The sequence below is a fragment of the Psittacula echo genome (genome assembly GCF_963264785.1).
Source record: "Psittacula echo genome assembly, chromosome: 4".
NCBI classification, from domain to species: Eukaryota; Metazoa; Chordata; class Aves; order Psittaciformes; family Psittacidae; genus Psittacula; species Psittacula echo.
In genome coordinates this window covers 6533629-6547017 of record NC_137738.1, presented here as the reverse complement: position 1 = coordinate 6547017, position 13389 = coordinate 6533629, and the positions used below count along the sequence as shown (strand labels likewise).

General features: G+C 47.8%; 1 protein-coding gene across 1 annotated transcript in view; it reads right to left on the bottom strand.

The window, feature by feature from the left end:
- Window positions 1–13389, bottom strand: part of ABHD12 (abhydrolase domain containing 12, lysophospholipase) — a gene marked incomplete at its 5' end in the record, with an annotated part of 28846 nt that continues 15457 nt past the window's right edge. Inside the window, 10 exons of the mRNA XM_080614826.1 lie at window positions 1–320; window positions 763–890; window positions 1139–1217; window positions 1924–2006; window positions 3899–3978; window positions 4169–4206; window positions 5500–5629; window positions 6756–6801; window positions 8745–8775; window positions 11615–11734. Coding sequence (XP_080470952.1) covers window positions 281–320; window positions 763–890; window positions 1139–1217; window positions 1924–2006; window positions 3899–3978; window positions 4169–4206; window positions 5500–5629; window positions 6756–6801; window positions 8745–8775; window positions 11615–11734 — 775 coding nt within the window. The 3' untranslated portion in view covers window positions 1–280. The remainder of the gene's footprint in view (window positions 321–762; window positions 891–1138; window positions 1218–1923; window positions 2007–3898; window positions 3979–4168; window positions 4207–5499; window positions 5630–6755; window positions 6802–8744; window positions 8776–11614; window positions 11735–13389) is intronic.

Here is a 13389-nt window from a genome sequence, read left to right as displayed (position 1 = left end):
ACTGGCCAGGCTTCCTTGTGCTTCTGTTCTTCATGGTTTGATACTGGCTGGTATCACCCCTCCACATCCACGTCAGGAAACAAACCAACAACTTCTTTCTCCTTCCATGATGCCAGGGGCTGGAGTTGCCAAGGGTACACAGCAGGACCGGAGTCGGAATCCCTGAGCTCCTCTAGTGCCAGGGATGGAAGAATGGCAGACTGACCCACAGGGAGGGGGAAGAAAAGGAGGGAAAGGAAAGGAAGAAAGGAAAATCTCTGTGCTGCCAAGCAGCTGGTGTTCAGTGATGATGCTCTTGTTCAGATTTTCCCAGGAATTCCCTAGGAAAGGAAACAACACAGCAGTGACACTCAGCTCTCCTACACTCTGGTGCAAGCTGCAGCCTGCAGGTCTTCCCATTCCCCTGGCAAACACCAGGGCTCAAGCAGCTGCAGCTACAGGGAACAGCCCTGAGCAGTGCTCACCTATGCTACCAGTTGAGTAGAAGAGCCAAGCAGGAGTCGCTGCTCCAGACAACTCCTCCAGAGCATCCCGCTCACAGCAGAGATGAGCCAGAGAGCAGTGCTCCAGCTTCCTGTGCCTCCCCTTCCCAAACCCTGTTTTGCAGGAGAGCTTTGTGCTAAGCCAGCCCCTCTGGAGATCATAGGGTCTCTAGCTGCCCAATCCAACTGTTTGTTGCCCGTGTCCCTTGCTGCTAGGTGCGTCTCTCAATGTGCCCCAAGCCCCCCAGCCGGAGGAGCCCTTGTTTAGCTGGGCTGTTACCGCAGTATTCGAGGTAGCTCTGGACTCCGGTAGATGTACTTGTGCCGGTAGCCGAGGTCTGTGTGGAACGGCACAAACTGCACCTTGTAGTCCCGGAAACTCCGCGACGTCGCAGCGATGTTGTAAAGCTGAAAGCAAGGAGAGGCAGGTGAGGGACACGTGTCACCCAATCCAGCTACCCCATCAAACCAGCACCCTGCTCAGGGCAGGTTATGGGCCCTGGCTGCACCCGCTCTGCTCTAGCGCCATCCATGCTCTAGTACCAATCCCTTCTGACTATGTACTTCTACATATTGCTATTACTTTTTCCCTGGCTGGGATGTTGTTCCATCCATACCAGCTACCAGATCAGTTTGCAGAGTCAGCACATGCGTACCTTCTTTCCCAGATGGAATGGTACCACGGGGTCATCCTCAGCATGAAGGATGAGCAGGGAGCAGGAAATGTATTTCACACTGTAAGAGAGACACCGATGTCACAAGGGCTCAGAGCAATCCTGTCATTCCCCAAGACCAACACACTTGGATATTCAAGGAAACTGCAATGACAAACATGTCCTGTGGGTCATTACCTGCAGCTCGGATTTTGAAAGCACTATTATCTGGGCACCATTCATCTGATCTACAGAAAAACTTACCAGTGGAAGGCATCCTTGTAAAAGCTATTTAGTACGTAGAGCAGAGCAAAGTGGCTCACTCCACTGCAAAACAGCATCCCCTAAGCTCTGGTTTGGCTTCAGTACTGGAAACCAAACTCACAAATGCTGAGGCTTTTGAGTTGAATGCTCAGTGCGAAGAGACAATGTTATTACATATAGAGGGACTTACAAATGCACAGCACAGAAATGTCCCCAATGTAACCTTCAATGCCCCAATGTAACATATACTTGATAAGCATAAATCACATGGCTCAAATCAGCATATCCCCAAGTACTCTCTGTTGCATCTGTCCTTATTAAGAACAATTCGAAAGAGCTCCACAGTTCAAAACTGTGCTGCCCTCAGGGCTGTGAGAGGAACTGGAATCCCTTCAGCAAGTATAATGCTTCAGCAACAACAAATAGTAAAGCAAAAGCAGAGTGCAGGCTGATGTCTATCTCCCCTGGTGCTTGCCACAGCTCCCTGCAGCACCAGCTCAAACCCCAGCAGAGACACAACTCACTTCTCATCATTTGCAAACTTAATTCCACTCGTCGTGATGGGGTCAAGGAAGAACCAGTCAAACCCAGGGAAGTATCTGTATATCTGAGAGGATATAAATGTGCATTAGTGGCAGGCACCAGCAGGACAGTTATACAAACAGCAGTAACATGGTCCATGTTGCCACCAGCATTATTTTTCCACTCCTGTTTCACAGTATCACAGTATCACAGTATGTTAGAGATTGGAAGGGACCTCAAAAGATCATCTAGTCCAATCCCCCTGCCAGAGCAGGAACACCTAGATAAGGTTACACAGGAATGTGTCCAGGCGGGTTTTGAATGTCTCCAGAGAAGGAGACTCCACAACCTCCCTGGGCAGCCTGTTCCAGTGTTCTGTCACCCTCACTGAGAAGAAGTTTCTTCTCAAGTTTAAGTGGAACCTCTTGTGTTCCAGTTTATACCCATTACCCCTTGTCCTATCATTGTTTGCCACTGAGAAGAGCCTGGCTCCATCCTCATGACACTCCCCCTTTATATATTTATATACACTAATAAGGTCCCCCCGCAGTCTCCTCTTCTCCAAACTATAGAGACCCAGCTCCCTCAGCCTTTCCTCATAAGGGAGATGCTCCACTCCCTTAATCATCTTTGTCGCCCTGCGCTGGACTCTCTCCAGCAGGTCCCTGTCCTTCTTGAACTGAGGGGCCCAGAACTGGACACAATATTCCAGATGCGGTCTCACCAGGGCAGAGTAGAGGGGAAGGAGGACCTCTCTCGACCTACTGACCACCCCCCTTCTAATACACCCCAGGATGCCATTGGCCTTCTTGGCCACAAGGGCACAGTGTTGGCTCATTGTCATCCTGCCATCTACTAGGACCCCCAGGTCCCTCTCCCCTACACTGCTCTCTAACAGGTCGTTCCCCAACCTATACTGGAACCTGGGGTTGTTCCTGCCCAGATGCAGGACTCTGCACTTTCCCTTGTTATATTTCATCAAGTTTCTCCCTGCCCAACTCTCCAGCCTGTCCAGGTCTCGCTGGATGGCAGCACAGCCTTCTGGCGTGTCAGCCACTCCTCCCAGCTTAGTGTCATCAGCAAACTTGCTGACAGTACACTCAATTCCCTCATCTAAATCATTGATGAATATATTAAATAATACTGGTCCCAGTACTGACCCTTGAGGCACTCCACTAGATACAGGCCTCCAACTAGACTCCGCCCCATAGACTACAACTCTCTGGCTTCTCTCCTTCAGCCAGTTTGCAGTCCACCTCACTACCTGATCATCCAGGCCACACTTCCTCAATTTAGCTATGAGGATGCTGTGGGAGACTGTGTCAAATGCTTTGCAGAAGTCAAGGTAGACCACATCCACCGCTCTGCCATCATCCATCCACAATGTATGTTTCAGGTCCATCTCAGCAGCCTGCTCAGGAGCAAGCTCTCTGGTGCTTGTGCGATCAAGGTCTCCAGGTATCACATGCTGCTTCTGACAACAGTCTTCCTGGGAGAGAGCTTTATCCCAACACATGACCATCTCAGGTGGAAGAGATGGCCACATGAGAGTGAACTCACTGGGGAACCCACACAAGTGCAAGGGGGCCACACAGCTACAGGGACCAAGAGAAGCCCAGCTTTGCCATCACTATGCTCACAGCCCACGGAACAGCCTCCTGCAACAGAGAAGCTACAAGAACAGGCTGTCCACTGCTGAGAGCAGAGCCCATCCTCCCGTCCCTACATTTATTGCCCTTTCTGATCTCAGTTTTTCTTGAAGCACACCCACTTTGGTGTGGGCTTTGGTACTGCTTATTGCACTAGTGCTCCCAGGAGCTGCCTTAAGTGCAGCTCTTTACCCCTGATGCTTATAAATATCACTGCTGCCCCACCAGCTGTGAAGTTGCCAATCTTCTGCATTACTCTTCACTTCTGATGATTAATTTCTAAGCACACAATTACATGTTACTAGTGTGAGAGCCACTGTGTACTTGCCACAGAAAAGGGATGACTTCGTGCCTCCTCCCGTATGTTGGTGAAAGGAGATTCCAGGATCAGGGCATCCGGAGGCGTTTCTGAAAAGCCAAAGGCAGCGTGTTGCAATGCAGGTGTGCAGGCAGCCAGCGAGGTCGGGGTCTGCCTTGGGAGAGCCCCTGCCACCACGGTGTGCCAAGGACAGCCTTATCACAGCACAGACGTGTGTGGAAACCTGGGCCACCAGCAGGATCCAGGCTGGTGGGAAGAGCATCCACCCCCCAGACTCACCTCTCTCGCAGAGGCGCCTCACTAGGTTTGTTGCAACCCTGGAGAGAACAACAACAAACAGTTAACGTGGTGTAGTCCTCTGCAAAGCGCCAGGCTCCAGTGGTGGCGGGTGGCAGAGGTACAACTCACCTGCCTTAACATCACCCACTCACACTGGGGTTCCCAAAGGGCTCCCACACTCAACTGTCTCCACTAGCACCAGGTGCCTGCAGTGAGGCACATGAGTAAGTCCAAGCGAGCAGCTCACCATGTAGGTGCTCAGGAGGACCTCCCTGAAGGTGGCCCTTGGCTTCCAGCCTATCTGCTGCTGTGTGACACAGCCTTTCCCCCCCAGACCACAAGGGCTAAGCAAGAGAGAGGGGAATGGGTGGAGGGGTGCTGTGTTCCATGCAGGAGTTCCATGCAGGAGTGCACAGTCCCAGGGTGACACTGCGAGGGGTTTCCATAGCTGAGGAAGAAAGGAACAAGTCTCTCCCATGCATTTCCCTCATGGACAGGGATATTTCCAAAGTGGCTGAATCCTCCAGACACACATTCAACATGCTCAGACTCCAGACTGGCTGTGGTCACCAGGGAGCTCAGCTGGGGACCCACAGTTCCAGGCCATTCAGTGCATTGGGAAATGTCTCCAGCACAATGTGATGCAAAAGGGATTCTGAATACGGCAAGAGCCAAAGGAAAAACCTTTGCCTTCTCTCAAACAAAGCAGTGTTCAGTATCACAGCCATGAAGAGGTATAATCCTGAAACACCTCACTGACCCAGCCACACATCTGTAGGACAGCAGGGCAGGCTTTTGTGGTCTCCAGCAGTTTAATGGGCACACAGCTCAACTCAGAAGGAATTCTTGCGTTAGCCCTCTGCTCCTCCACAAATCAGAGGGGTAAGAACACACACGGCCTTGCTGAACACAACCCACCTCCAGGCAGCAATGGGGGAAAGGGTATCGTGCACATGCAGCTGGTGTGAGATACTCAGAGTACGAGAGAAGCCTCATGTTCTGCTCTGAAGGACACCTAGGCTAGGTTCCCCAAGGAAGAGATCAGTGCATTCCCACTTTCTCTCCCCCTGGTCAATCTGCATTATATCATTCCAAGTGTTTTTTGTTCCAGTGCAACCCCCTGGGCAATGAAGGTTCCAGATCAATCCCTGCACAGTCATTCACTGTAGCCCTTCTCACTCTGCAGAGTGCAAAGGAGAGGCTACTCTGCAGCAGTGATGCCAGAGACCCCCCAAGCCAAGCCAGCCTGGGGATTACAGCAACCAGCACCTCCCCTCAAGGTCAGTGTTAAATGTTCAGAAGCTGCTCAGTCCCTATGGTGAGATGCTTACCCCGTGCCCAAGGAGTGTCCCCATATATAGACAGGGTTGTCCCCACTTCTTGCTTTGATCCAGTCGAAGACATGAAGGGCATCATAGGTCATCCCCCTCTCTGATGGGCTGCCTACTGAATCGCCCCAGCCTGCAATACAAACAGTCCCTCTGAGAGCCACGCAAAGGGGTCAGCAAAGCCAGGCAGCAACAACTAAACCAAGAGCTGGATCTCAAACACTGCCACACTGTGCTCTTGCACCTACCCGTCTGCAACAGTCCTGCTCCCAAACCATAGCTGCTTTGGCATGCATGTAACCAGTATGTAAGGGGAGTCACTAACAGCATAAGAATTGGATACTAAGGGTCAAAACCCAAGCACGTTTCACAGAGCTGCTGCAGTATCACAGTTTGTCCATGCTGTTCGATCAATGACCTCAAGCAATTTTCCACTCTCCTGACTGGTTTGGCTCTGTCACTACTGCAGCACATCTGCACATCTTACGCTAAGCAGCAAGCAGCGCACATCCCTCCTGATACCTAATAAGCAGCCAGAGAAGCAGCTGCGAGCAGGACTGAAAAACAGGGCAAGCTCCTACAAATAAACCTTTCCCAGACGCCTTCTTGATTAAAATGCAACGGATTAATTTCTTTTCTGTATCTCCAGTGGCATTACACTGCAGCCATTGCTTAAAGACTAAGAAGGGAAAAGAGAGCAGCAGAAGCTTGACTGCTGGTGGCACACGGTTGGAAAACAGTCATGGCTCCTGCTAGGGAGTTACCAACTGCCAGTGAATCATTTACTCCACGTCTTATCTTGCCTAGCTTTTAAGAGCAAGTTCATTTCCCTGTGTGACCTCAGGAAAGTCAATTAGCTCATAACCTAAAGAACGCATCTAGGCAAGGTCGCTAGTTTCCAGATATGCACCTGGAGGATGCCTTAACTGGATGCAGTGACAGCAGATGTGCCTGGGCCACCCTCTGCTCCTCAGCTCCCAAATCAGTGAGCCCTAAGCATGAGGACAGACAGGAGCCAGAGTCCACCAAGCTGGACATCAGGAAGTGGTGCTACACAGGAAGGCGCTGGAAGGAAATTTCTGGAAGTTCTTTGGATACCCCTCAGGACAACAAGAAGCAATAACCACAGGTGATGAGCTTGGCATGGAGTGCTTATAAAACAACAGCTTCCCTGAGATCCAGAAAAAAGAGCAAGTTTTTTGTTGCTTTTATAGAAAGAGACCTCTAAAACCTTTCCATGATAAAAGAAACCCACATACCTCGATAATCAAACGTCACCACGTGGTACCCAAGCGAGCTGAGAACCTGCAGGAGAGAGACATGCAGAAACCCGTCACAGAGACTTGCACAGCAGCCGAGCTCTTGCCTCAGCACAGGGATCTGATTTATAACATGATCAGCCTGACGTGGTAAAGCAACAACTTAAAAGCCTTTCAGTGGAGCAGGCACAGAGCTTCCCAAATATGAATCATCTCAGCCCACTGGGTTTACTCCATTTATTTCCTGGACCTCCTATCAGGCTTAGATGTCGATTCTCCCTTTAACAGCTTTACCCTTTGGATCCACAAATATCCCATGATTGGTTCTCCTTCAAACACTTCCAGGTTTTCCAGTGGAACGACTGCTTCACTTGTATTATTCAAACAGGCATAAACGTTAATGTAACACAGAGGAGCCCATTTCAGGTTTCAGAAGGCTTACATCCAAAACAGGCAAATGATGTATCATTAAGATTTATGTCACAGCCAATATTAATCCTAACAAAATCTGTTAAAAGCAAGTAAAATATTAGTCCAACTTGCTCAGAGAAAGTGCCTTGTTACAAACAGTGCTACCGTTCCAAACTAGCACTGTGCAGCATGAACCCAACAGCTCTGCACGACATAAAAATCAACACAAAATCACAAAAACATCAAAATGTTGTTGCTTTCATGGCCTATGCGTGGTACCTAATTGAAATAAAGTGATGTTAGGATCAGGCAACACTCTACACCTTCTAATGGACTAAAAGGAATTATCTCATCACTTTATTCCTAGTGTAACTGAAAGCTTCACAGCCTGAACAATGACTGTTACTAGGTCAGATCACATGAGTGCGGTAAAAAGAGAAAAGGAGGACAACAGAAAGGAGGAGTGTTCAGGTAAGCTGGCAATTCAGCTCCTCTGCTGGGAGGACTGTGGTGGTGATGGTTTGTCCCTCTTCCCTCTGGGATCCATTCAGGGCTAATTCTTGCACACTTCAGACATGTACTGGAGGCTTCTTTCTCCTCACTGGCCTGTGTTTCTATGTTACCTCATGCTCACCCTTGCTGCACTTGGTTGTGTCATTTCCTGGCACTATCCATGGGTTATGCTACTCCATCGCCCCTCTTTTAATACCATTTCCCCACGAACAGTTATTTGGAATTTATATTAGCAGATGCGACTGCAATAGCTTCAAAATCCCTTCGCTTTTGCTATTCAGGTCTCTTCAAGCAACACCTGCTTCTCTTTCCTTGGCTCTAAATCCTTCAAAGGGGTTCCCTTGGGAGGGGACAAGGTCTATACTGTGTGCACTGCCAGGGCAAAGGCCCTTCACATCAGAGGTATTAAATATGCAGTTTTTCCACTCTGGGATCCGCACTCCCAAGTCACTGTTTCAACGCCCTCTTGCAAATCACTATTCCAGCATCAGAGAGAAATATAGTTCTGTGCATACACCACCACACGACAGAACACTACAGAACAGCAACAGAATAACCAGGTAAAGTACTAATTAACAAATGAGGTGCTGCTTCTATCAGAATCACTGTGTACCATTTTTATATGTTCACTTACACACTGGAGCCCCTGACTGGGCATGCAGAACACAAAGCCTCTTCTTGCAAAGTTTGGTTTTTAACTTCCCAAGGTGATTTTACTGCTAAGACATCACACACAACCTGGCCTTGTCCAAGCCATCAAAAATAACCTGTTGACAGTTAACCCATCTTGTACTTTTGTGGAAGTATTCCTGGCAAAGAACCTGGTCGGCTCAGCTGGAGCTCACAGTTAACAACAGCAAGTAAGAGGTTTCAAGTATCTTTTAATATGGCAAGTATACTCCTGGCTTACAGACCCCTCTTCCCTTGTATGCTTCATACCTGGAGGAGACTCAGAGCCCTAAGCTATCTGCCTGTTGGGAGCGAGCTGTAATGAGCAGTCTCCTCACACCCATGCACATCTGAGGTGTTAATGCAACTGCTTGGACAACACGTGCAGCCACTTACCTTGTAAAGCTCCACACGGTGATCCCCTCCTCTGGCAGCAGCAATTCATGAAGAGAAGAGGAGACACGAAGAGGATTCATGAAGAGAAGACCACGAAACAAAACAAACAAGAAAACCCACATGTGAACATTTAAGCCTCCAGAAACAGACCTTCCCAACCACCACAGGCTTCTGGTTTAACAGAAACACGCCAAACCTAAGGAACACCAGAACGGCTTTGTCACAAACATCAAGGAGATGCCACGGCTTTGCTGATCTATGCAGGACATAGTTTTGAAGTCAGATTCTCCCTACAGATCTCTCAGCAGGTAAAGATGTATTTTTCAACCCGCCCTCTTACCCACCTCTTCCTGTAATACATCCAAAGCAGCCTGGCCCTGCTGGCTTTGCAGACCCTTGCTCCTACCACCAGTAACTGCTGCTCTACAGGGTGCGATGCTCTCTGCAGGACTCACCATGTTAACCCAACCTGCTGGCCCCAGCTCCAAGCACAGGGACAGAAAGGACATGTGCAGAAGACTGAGCAGAGGAAACCAGAGCTGAACACTGCAAGTCCAGAGGAAGAATTTCTTTTACTGTTTCTGGTTTGAGGTTTTTTGTTTTGGTCAGTGCAGCCTCTAAATCAAAACACCGCTTCCCAGTCCAGCCTCTAAGAACACAGGAACTTGCCAGCCAAAAGCTGTCAGCTCCAACTGTTCTACAAAATACCTAATGCAGCCAAAACCACAAGGTGTTGCTTGTAAGGACTTCTGAATCATGTAAGGCTGAAGAAGATACACTTGCTTAAGAAGTCACCTTTGACATCCCTGACATCTCCCCTTACTACAAGAGGGACATTGAGGTGCTGGAGTGGGTCCAGAGAAGGGCAACAGAGCTGATGAAGGGCCTGGAGCACAAGTGTGATGGGGAACGGCTGAGGGACCTGAGGGGGTTTAGTCTGGAGAAGAGAAGGTTCAGGGGGGACCTTATCGCTCTTTACAACTGCCTGAAAGGAGGATGGAGCCAGGAGGGGGCTGGGCTCTGCTGCCAAAGAACAACGGATAGGACAAGAGGAAACAGCCTCAAGCTGCACCAGGGCAGGTTTAGGCTGGATATTGGGAACAATTCCTTCCCCAAAGGGCAGTCAGGCATTGGAACAGGCTGCCCAGGGCAGTGCTGGAATCACCGTCCCTGGAAGTGTTCAGAAACTCAGGCAAAGCAGAAAGCCAAGGCAGTGTCTTTTACTTATGGTTAATGCAGCCTGCATCAATAAAGCAGCCCTTTGACAAGAGGCTGAACATCCAGTGGAGAAACATACAGCAAATATGTATAAAAGCTGAAATGGCAATGGCGATACACGTCCAGCTTCCCTAATACATAAAGTGAAACGTGAAATATGTGATCGATCCATAGCTCAGGACTTCATCCCAATAGCACTTGGAGAAGCAAGAAGTAAATCTAATCAATATGCACATAACAGAGATACTGGTCCCAGATTACCACCATTAAGCTGCAGAATAGCTTCCATTAGTATCATTCGCTACACCAAGTAAAGGCAAGAAAACAAGCAAAGCAGTATAAGAAAAACAATGCAACAATTTGATTAAACCTTTAGGGTCAGTTTTCCAAAACCCATCTGCTCGTGCATTTCCCAGCTCACAACACGCATCTTCCACACCATGCCCTCTTACCAAAGAAGAACACTGCTAAAACAAGAACTCAGGTGAAAAGGGGCAATGTTCTTGCAATGTAAAGGTCAGTGAACCTTCACTACCAGCACAGCTGAAACAGTTTCTTTGCTTTATATCATGGAACTTGCATTTCTGCAATGCTTCTGCTCCTGCAGAGTATCTACAAGCAGACATTAGCTTCAGAAGAACATGCACTGGTAGTCCAAACTCAAAGGGGCTGATAAGATACTAGTAAGGAAAAAGACCATGTCCTAACCAATGAAATAAAGCACTGTAACATGCAGAGATGTGCAGGAAGGACACGATTCTGAGAAACATCCAGGAAGTCTGAGACTGTGCTCATGTTTCTTAAGCATCCAGCAACAAAGTACAGAGAACCCACCTACTTCTCTAGCTGATAACACATGGTCAGCTCCTGTTCCAGACAAACATCCTGCACACATGCAATAATGAAACAAGGCCAGCACATTACCTTCCTCTTTCCTTCTGATTTTGCTACCTCAGAATGTGTTGACTACCAAAAGAAGCTCACAAAAGGAACTGGGAAGTTTATTTACTGCATGTAAATCACATATATAGAAGTACTAATGCTATCCCATGTCTTGATTCAGAGACCACTATACTGCAAAGAACTAATTCTCCCTACCTGATCTAGTAAGTGTCATAGCCTCCTGGCAGAAGATACAAGGTAGACTACAGTATCAGGCATCTCCAATAACTGCAAGAAATCTATTCCACATTCAATAAATGGAGAGACACAACCTCTTAAAACATGCTTTCCTTTTAAGAACTGAGTAGCACCAAACTGCTTTTAGAGTTTATTTTGGTTTTAATCATAGAATAGTTTGAATTGGAAGGGACCTTTAAAGGTTATCTAGTCCAACCCCTGCAATAATCAGGGACATTTTCAACTAGAGCAGGTTGCTCCAAGCCCCATCTAACCTGGTCTTGAACACTGCCAGGGATGGGGCAGCCACAGCTGCTCTGGGCACCCTGTGCCAGGGCCACAGCACTCTCATCATAAGAAGCGTTCTTCCTTATAGCTAGTCTAAATCTACCCTCTTTGATACCATGACTCCTTGTCCTATCACTACAGGCCCTTCTAAAAAGTTTGTTCCCATCCTTCTGATCAATGTGTCAAAGCTGTGGCAAACCAGGAAAACACAGCATGAAACAAAGGCATCACTTTTTATGCCTCACCTTGTTCCCGCATTCCCATGCAAGTAGAGGATTACAGGGTGGCTAGATCCCAAAGCATCTTCAAACCACAACTGGTCCTTCCCTCGGGCATTCTTCCATAATGCTGCAGGGACCGTGTGCCTGTAGACAGAAGGAAAATTTCCACTGTCAGACACTCAATGTCTTCCATTTGAATGTTGAGTTTTTCTGATCAACTTATTACCTCAGTTCACACACGCCACACACGTCTTCATAGAGCTGTCATGAGTGACAAATGGCCAGATTTAAAAGGCAGTGCCCAGGGTTATTTCTACATTTTCACCTCCCATCACGGTTGCCTTCAAAACTCAGGTCTGTGCAAGGCATCCAACTTCACAGGCAAACCCAAAGCACAATTACTGAACTTGCCACTGTTCTGGAGAAAGAATCTCAATTCCTCAGCTTTTAAGGCATCTAATTTCTCCAATTAACATACTTATAACACCATAAACAAGACTGACAGCTAGGTCAGCAGATGTTCAGCATAATCCAAGTCAGCTGGCTTTGGAAAGAGTGTTCAGTAAGAGGCATAGCTGATTCCACAGTCAATCTGAGGAAGAAGAGGCACTCGGATCCAGATGAGAAGGTCATGTATGTTGCTTTCAGACAGCAGAATGTGAAGTGGGTAATTTCTCTAGAAGGCAAACACTGAAGGTGTGGACATGCCCACAGCCATCTCAAATTGTTGAGAAGGGGGCTAGCTCACAGCTGTCAGAAGTAACTGAAGTACTCACATGCCTTTCTCCTCGGAAGACAAACTCTGTCTACCACGCTTTCCTCATAGATGTAAAGCTCAGAGGACACACAGGGGGAAACAATGGAACAAGTCTACTCTCATGCATGCAGGCAGCAAACAAGGAGTTCCTGAGTAGGAAAAAAGCCCCAGTAACTGTAGGACTCCACTTCTCCAACTGTTCTGCCTCAAGACTTGGGCAAGCTTATCAACAAAGGAAGCTGAGGACTGAGTTTCAGAAGCATACTGAACGCAAGACCTTACACTGGCATTAAAGCAAGGCTCCAAGGTTTCCTGAAGACCTCCCTTATACATATCTAGACAAATGACACAGACCCTGAATTGCTACAAGCTGGAAGTTCTTTTTTAGTAAAGATACACAGTACACTTGTAAGGGAAACAAAACCCTCGCCACTGCAATCTGAACTTATTCAGCAGCTTAGCAGGTAGAAGTAATTGTCCAGGTGAAGATACAGATCATTATTTCTCAGCCTACCCTGCCTGCAAAACCTGAACTTCCAGCTTCTGAACATGTCTTTCACCAAAATCCACTTAAAGGGAAGGAACCATCTTTATGTAGCAGGATATCACCGTCCCATTCAAAGGGTTATATATGCTCAAGTGAAGAGGAAATCTCTACTGCACTAGTGGGAACATACAAGTAACACACATAACTGAAACCACCAAATTCTACAGCTTAGAGATCCAACATCACTGTCTGCATGAAGGAACAGCCCCCTTCCTCTACACCTGACACGGTGTCTGGCTCTTTTTCAGGTGTTTCCTGCTCTTGCATATATATTCAAATTGCAGGCACTTTTTCTTCAAAGCTAGGAGGAACTTCTCTGTGGCTTTGAAACTTCTGGTGTTGAGACACAACAGGCAGCACTCGTGAGAAACAGAGGCAGAAGCTGGTTTAAGCTGATGTAATAACATGGGAAGTACTGAAAGCAGACGTTTTCAGACAGAGAACCAGTCATCTGAGCCAATCCTGGGTAACAAGGAGGTAAAATGAACTGCCCTT